General features: G+C 41.3%; 1 protein-coding gene across 1 annotated transcript; it reads left to right on the plus strand.

Annotated features, from left to right (window-relative positions):
* The first annotated feature begins 4425 nt into the window (after positions 1-4425).
* Positions 4426-7662, plus strand: LOC121959093 (NADPH oxidase organizer 1-like). The gene is made up of 8 exons (XM_088069987.1): positions 4426-4584; positions 4667-4747; positions 4838-4910; positions 5133-5316; positions 5424-5632; positions 5717-5830; positions 6101-6218; positions 6455-7662. Exons 1-8 carry the CDS (start codon positions 4510-4512, stop codon positions 7086-7088), a joined length of 1488 nt encoding a protein of 495 aa, XP_087926113.1. The 5' UTR covers positions 4426-4509; the 3' UTR covers positions 7089-7662.
* The last annotated feature ends 202 nt before the right edge of the window (positions 7663-7864 follow it).

Consider the following 7864-nt stretch of genomic DNA (forward strand, 5'->3'; position numbering starts at 1 on the left):
ATAAGACACAGAATTCCTCATAGAGACCTACACAAAAACACACAACACAACCACAAAGAGACACAAAAAATGAAACAAAAAAAAACCAAAAGGACCACAAACAATTGCAAAGGAACTACAAAGCGACACAGAGCAAACAAAAATACATTAAATTACCTCAATAAAACACCAAATCCCTCAAAGAGATGCAAATAAAAACAACAACAAAGAGATACAAAGGAACTACAGAGACACAAAATAACACAAAATGGACAAACAACCATGGAGAGACACAAACAACCACAAAGAGACACCACCCCCCTACACAAAAGAACAACAAAAAACAGGCAAAAATAAAGCCACAAGAAGACAACAAAGAGACTCAAAACAATGAGAAATAAACCCAAATAACTAAAAAACACAGAAAACAATCAAAAAGACATAACACACAAGACAAAAAACACAAAAAGATGCATAATGACAACGAACTTTGTGAATCTTATTCTTCTGTAGGAGGGGTGGTAGGGCCCTTTGCATGTCTGTGTCCAGGGGCCCATTTGCTCATAAATACACATTATGTAGTGTGTCAAGAGATTCCCCTAAAACTTCAGAGTCATGGTGCTTTTGTTGAGTTTGGGGACACCTCATGTGGCTTTACACACAGGTGTACACACGTCTCATCAGCTTGTACACAGAACCGGACAGTCCTGACCTTTAACACCATAACACTGTGAGTGTGTGTGCGATAAAATCCTGGCATCACCTCAGACACAGACTCCACACCTACGTCCAGCTGATGAGTGGTGGGGATAACCCCTTCTGACTCTGGCCTTCTAATGCAATCCTCACTTTGAAGAAACACCTGTTGCCCCCCCTCCCCCAAACATTCAGGAGCTTACCTGTTGAGTCAGATGCACACACTCATTCCTGATAAGGGATATTGCAGCCAGATGACAAGTGTGAAGTGATTGCACGTGCAGAAAAGTTTTAATTATGGGAGATGAGGATGTCAGAGAAGCCAGGAAGCGATGACAGCAGCTGATGTAATGCATTCTCGAGAAAACAAGACTATATTTGGTCGCTTCAAAGGTTGTTTTGAACTTGTAAATCAGAGTTTGACGAGAAGATTGATACCACTCTCTTGTCTGAAGCTGCAGACTGTTATATCTGCTTAGTGGGAGGGCACTGAAAATCTTAAAATTCATCTAGAGTCCCACCGACATTACCAACAAAGACAAAGGACAAAGACCCTCTGTACAGTAAATTTTAGAAGGCAGACCGGGTGGAAGCTGGAGGAACAGGTTCTGTAACATTTTACATACCATAACTTACCCAGGCTCTTCAGAGATCTCATTAACATTTTACAAAATTCATGTTTTTAACCACACTATGAGCATAGCTCCAGGGACACCATTGTTGATTAGCCCATCGCAGTAATGTTAGAAATATGCAGATCTTACTAAAAAAAAAAAAGAAAAAAAAAAGGGGGAAACACAAAGAGATGACCACAAATAACTACAAAATGGATTTTTAAAAAAATAACAAACAGACACAAAACAACCACAACGAGATACAAAATGATTATAAAGCAGCACAAAGCGATCAAAAAACGACAGTTACTGTACCTCAAAGTGATCCAAACAACTACAGAGACATAAAACAACTACATGAAGAGCCATAAGAAAGACGGAAAGCAACCACAGGGAAAAAAAAACGTTAACAATATTATTACAAAGTGAGCATAAAAGACATAAAATGACCTCAATAAAACACTAAATTTCTCAGAGAGCCAAATGATGACAAAAAGACAAAAAACACCCACAAAGAGGCACAAAACATCAACAAAGAGATCCAAAGGAACTACAAAGAGACACAAAATAATTACAAAAGCAGGTTAAACAACCACAAAGACATGCAAAATAACCACAAGGAGACATAAAATGATTCCAAAGCAGCACAGAACACCACAAAAGACATAAAATGACCTCATAGGGACCCGGACGACTACAAAAAGACACTAAACAACCACAAAGAGATGCAATGGAACTGCAAAGAGACACAAAATAAGTACAAAAATGACCAGAAAAAAACACAAAGAGACACTAAAAGGTTAACAAAACCACCAAAAAAATGACATGGAATTACCTCAATAAGACATAAAATTGCTCAGAGACCCAAACGCCAAAAAATAAACACCACAACCCCAAAGAGACACAAAACAAGAACAAAAAGACACCAAAAAAAAACAAAAACACAGAGATGCAAAAGAACTGCAAAGACAATCAACATGACTACAAAAATGGGCAAAACAACCACAAAGAGACACAAAATGTTTATAAACCAAACCAAAAATGACACCAAATTATCTCAGTAAGACACAAATTTCCTCAGATACCCAAATGACTGCAAAAAGATGTAAAACAACCACAAGGTGACACAAAATGGTTACAAAGCAACACAAAGCAACCAAAACAGGCATGGCAGTTCTTTACTGTAGTTCAGTGTACAAGTATGACCATCAAAACATACTTACAGTATTAAAAGTTAAATTTTGCAGAATGTCTCATTTTTTGCTCACTGTACTTAGATGTTTAAGTGCTGTATTTTCTTAATGCATTGAGATATTAACATACTGTTTTTTTGCCTTTGTAGAGGAACCCCCCAGCACATGTCACACCAAATTTGGGATGAACCAGAGCTTGCATTTTGAAATTACTGGACTTTAGGCGCATCATCTCCAATTTGCCCTAGCTTTGTTTTACTCTTCTTTTATATATGAAGCATGTAACACAAACAAAAAAGAAATTATACAAGACTTGGGTTCATATTTGAGAGACATTATAGAATATTAAAAATATTTTTGGGCTTTTTCTACCTTCAGCAAAGGTATCTCAAAACTGAAGCAGCTGTGCAGAGTTCAGAGATTGCACACATTCTCGCTGTGCATGCTCCCAGTGTGGTATTTGGGACACTGTGAAGGGTCCCATGTTATTCATTAACGTGATAAATAGTCTGTGGGGTTGGAGGTATTGAGATCCTTTATCTAAATAAATTATTTAAAAAGTGGATGTAATTTCCAGTACTCTAGTGCCTTTTGTGAAACAGGTGGTTTGATATTATTCCTGTAAATGTTCAATAGAGATAGAGAGAAATGAAAGGACTGAGCCGTGCACCTGGACACATTTCCATTGTCAAAATCAAATCAACCTGAACAAAGACGTGATTGTGAAACGATGCCAAATAAAATAAGACGATGCTCCGTGGTGCTATGTGGAAAATCTTGGTGGAGGAAGGCGAGTCTTTTTGACAGATGGAAGTAAATTATTGCCAAGTAGAGATCAACTGCATACCTTTACTCTCATAAAACTTTCCCTATGTAAGGGCCTAAGAATGATGTTTATGAGTCATCTGTGTTGATGCCCTACAGAATACTCACGTACAAGTTTCCATTAGTTTCTCTTTTTGGGGGGATTTCAGAACACCAAGACTGTAGATGTCATTTCCTTTCTCAGAAATATTAATCTATCAACTCTAAAGACTGGATCGACACATTTTAATAAGCTGATAATGTGCTATATTATACTGATAACAAGAAAATTACTCCAAATATGAAAACCGTTTTTCTCACTATTTTTGTGAGTTAGGTTAATTTTTACTGATTAGGTACTTATATCTGGCTACGCTGAGAAAAATGATGGATACAATTTGTAAATTATCTAGGAGAAGTGGTTGGCCCCAGATTACTTATTTTACGTATCCTTAATGTTTTCTATGAAATCGTATGAATTCGTGTTCGAATACAAATGCATTTCATTCATTTTCAAATTAAATGTATTCACAGCTATTTTCTTTTTTTTGCTAAATTTGTTTGTGTATTTGCCTATCCGTTTTATATTTGCAGGGCATCTTTGTGAGTTTGCTTTTTTTTGTATTTGTAGAAGCAATTTTATATAGATTGCACATTTACACATGGACTTTTGACCTGTTCACAAAAATAACAAATACTTAGTCACCTTTTTATCATGTTTTGTAATGGCACAATCAGTACATTTCTGTAAACAAAGTGGAGAAAGATAAGGCAGAAATATTTTCAACTGATGTAATGAAATTATTAACAATTAAAACAAAATAATCTGACTAAGGCTACATTATCAGAAGTGCATTTCTATTTAGTCGATTAAAAATGAGTCCTTTGGGTAAATAATCACCTGTTAATGTGGGAGTGAATGCAGTGATTACATAAGCTAGGTTTATTTTGTTTTCAGGGACAGATAAGTAAGTATTGTTTTCAAAACAGCTCTCCTGCAAAATGTTTATGACATAGGTCCCTAGCTCCACCTATGTGAGCCCACTTCTATATTTGTGCATGCTCTGCTCTGCAGCCCTCAGGTGTTTCTCGGTGTGACTCCGCCTCCTCTGTGTGCAGACTATATCTTGGGCAGCAGACTGTGTGATGTGTCAGACCAGCAGAGCCTGAAGGTTCATAAAGCAGCGATTCATCCTGAGAGCTGAGACACTGCAGAGTGCACGATGGCTGCTGAACAACGCTTTGTAATCAGTGCCCGCATCATCGGAGCCGTCCACAGGGACACACCGAAACTCAAGGTGAGTTAACACCTCACACGTTATCAATCTAAGGGCCAGTCTCTTTCTGGGCTCTCACCCTGTATTTCCTATCTCTCCACAGATGTTCATGATCTCTGTGCTCTGGTCCGACCAGACTGAAGTGATCATACACAGGTCTTTCCAGGATTTCAAGAAGTTTCATGTAAGGAAAGAAAAAGCCTGCTTTCTGTCCTCAGGGTGCTATTTCTTTTGGAGGAATCATAATGAATAAAATTGTGTTTTTGTCAAACAGAGGCAGCTGAAAAAGAGGTTCCCTCTCATGAACCCTTTCAAGAAAAACGACAGAGTGATCCCCAAATTTAGAGGTGAGATTATTTCTCTGTTTCTGCAGCCAGTAATTAAAGTTTTCTATCTCTACAAACATGCTTTATTCAGCTGCTCGTCCTCTGAGGGCCAATGTGTCGCCTTAGAGCATCCTTCGTTTCAATGTTTTCTCCTTTTTTAAAACGGTGTGAGCATTATAACATTTTTGTAAAAAAAATCTTTGAGTGTAGTTGGTGTTGAAGGTGTTTCCTGTTGTCTCTCAGGGCAGGCCAGGAGGAGCAGCCTTCAGCACAAAGCATCCAAGCGTTTTGTCCAACGTATGAAGTTCCTGGAGAGCTACTGCGACAAACTGCTGAAGTGTGACCAAACTGTGACTCAGAGCTCGCAGCTCACACACTTCTTCCTGCCCAAAGACCACGACCTGCAGCCAGACTTCACCAAGAACAGGTGAGTCGTCCTGTCAGCGAGTTCCGTCTGATGCTGTGAGAGGTCGACAGCAGCTGATGATGATGATGATGATGATGATGATGAACTGACTGACTTCTCTCTCACAGCTTCCTGATCCTGCTGTCTGATGATCTGCCCGACGGCTCAGGGGGAGGAGGGGCTGATGGGACTCGGCATCATGCAGGCAGCGTGACTCACCCGTTTGTTACCCAGACTTACCGCTGCGTGGCTGCTTATGAGACAAAGGACACTAAGAACCGTCCATTTAAGGTAGCTGTGGACGAGAAGCTGGACGTCCTGATCAAAGACCCTGCAGGTCAGTGCGTCAACTCTCATGCAGAGAAACCTTCCTTCACCGCCGTTTGTGTCGTGCTGACCGTGTGTTTGACCTCCTGTGCAGGTTGGTGGCTGGTGGAGAACGAGGAGAAGCGTCTGGCCTGGTTTCCTGCTCCCTACCTGGAGTTATGGGAAGGAGAGGACCATGATGATGATGATGAAGGATTCCAGCTCGCAGGTGAGAACTGATCTCAAGCTTGTATGAATCTCTTGTGATGTGAGCTGTAACATCATGCCAGATGCAGACGCTGAGCATTTTACTTTGACGTTACAAGGAAACACCACTGGGGAGTGCTCTTTAAACATCAGAGGGAAACATGCTTCTGTTCCCTTCAACCAAAACTCTGAGCACTCTGCTGTGAGAAAGACACTCTGTGTGTGTTTGTCTGCAGAGAGATTTTAGCTGTGCAGCACTTCCTGAGCTTGTTGTCTTGTGTGTGACCTTCAGGCGCCCTGTACTGTGCCGTGAGGAGTTACTCCACCAAGAAGGAGGACGAGGTGTCTGTGCCCATCGGCTCTGTGGTGGAGGTGCTGAGGAAGTCTGACAACGGCTGGTGGCTCATCAGGTATCTGATCTGATCTGTGTGCATTGCAAACAGTGGAGGACAGGAATCAGGAGACATTAAAAGAGTTCATGAATGTCCCGGCATTGTCTTTACGTGCGAACAAACGCCCCATTGTCTGTCCAGAGAGTCTGAGAGGTGCTTTTATTAGAAGAAGAGTTTAAGTATCAGATGTCTCATCCAGGGTGGAGGAGGGTTTGCAGGACTGAAATGTATTTTCTGTGTAACTGTCTCTTTAGATTCAACGGCAGGGCCGGTTACGTCCCCTCCATGAACTTGCGACCATACAACAACCCCCGGGCTGGCCTGTACAGCCTGCACAGTAAGCTGCACAGCTCCACTCTGAATCTGGCGTCCAGCAGGGACCCTCTGGCTGCTCATCCACCCAGCACCAACCAAGAACCAGGTTCTCCCCGTCAGTCCAGAGGAGAACCCAGTGTGCCCGGGTTTCTCCACAAATCCCGATCTCTGGATGTCCTTTCTGAGACATGGACGCAGATGGAGAGGGGCGCGTCCACCGCAAACAGCCGTGCACGCAGCCGGAGCAATACAAGCACTGAGGTGAGCTTCTCTGGCTCTTCCTCAAGCAGCCAATCAAGTTTCAGAGACAGTCCTGCAGGCTCCCCCCAGCCGAGTGTCAGCGAGAGCGGACGCAGCAGCCCTGATCTCAGTCTCTCCGACCGCCGTGGCTCTGACACCAGCTCTGACAGCTCTGACAGCTCTAACAGCTCCGGGTCTGTCAACACTCCCAAGGTGCCACCCAGACCCAAAACTGAGGAGATCCTGACCCGCTGCACCACCATGACCCGCAAGGCAGCGCTGGCCACCAAGAGCCGTCTCCACATTCAGCCAGAGTCCGTCCACAGCCGCTAGAGACCCAGCAGCTTCTATCAGCTGCTGGAGGCCACAGGGTCACTCAGCAGCAGCATTCACAGCTCTGCTGTCAGTTCTTGTCTGAGCAAAGATGAAAGATGCTGACAAGATAAATGTACGATTTGATCAAATTTGATCATCTTTGAATAACAATAATGTAGCTTCAGTGAAGCGTCAGAGGGAGCGAAGACATGAAGACGTATGTGACATTGTAGTGAACTTTGATAAGGGGGCATTTAAGGGGATTGTTAAGTATTCTAAGTTTCTCTCCTTACTGTTTATCACATTTTAACACACAGAAATCAGTTCTTCTGAAATGTTATAAAAGATACTTTATTCCTAAATGAATTCTGTTAAATCTGATGTATACCTGTGTGTCTCCTGATGGACACTGACTGTCAGCTGACAAGTGATATTTAATGATCACCTTCTGTTTCTGTTATTGTATGAATATGAAAATTGTTTTGAGTGCAATATGTGCTGCATTATAACCTGTTCACTGTGTGACCTCATCATGCTTAAGTTTATTAAACATGTTAATAAAATCACATTTTCACTAAAGAAACAACAATGATTTGTTTCATATCTATATCTATATCTATACCTATATCTATATCTATATCTATATCTATATCTATATAGATATATTGATATATATATATTTTGGAGCCTTCCTGAGTGATTGTGGGAACATGATCCTGCTTCCATCATAAATAACCATATTTATGGTTATTTATAGAAAAATAAATAACCAAAAATGTCCTTTAGTTAATGAT

This window comes from Plectropomus leopardus, chromosome 19 (assembly GCF_026936395.1).
Source record: "Plectropomus leopardus strain MGB_pleo_1.0 chromosome 19, ASM2693639v1, whole genome shotgun sequence".
NCBI classification, from domain to species: Eukaryota; Metazoa; Chordata; class Actinopteri; order Perciformes; family Serranidae; genus Plectropomus; species Plectropomus leopardus.

Bases quoted from the DNA above. Each gene is read 5' to 3' on its own strand.
- LOC121959093 (XM_088069987.1), top strand. From the start codon at position 4,510: ATGGCTGCTGAACAACGCTTTGTAATCAGTGCCCGCATCATCGGAGCC. The intron at 4,585-4,666 runs GTGAGTTAACAC...ATCTCTCCACAG, and splicing joins GGGACACACCGAAACTCAAG to ATGTTCATGATCTCTGTGCT. The intron at 4,748-4,837 runs GTAAGGAAAGAA...TTTGTCAAACAG, and splicing joins AGGATTTCAAGAAGTTTCAT to AGGCAGCTGAAAAAGAGGTT.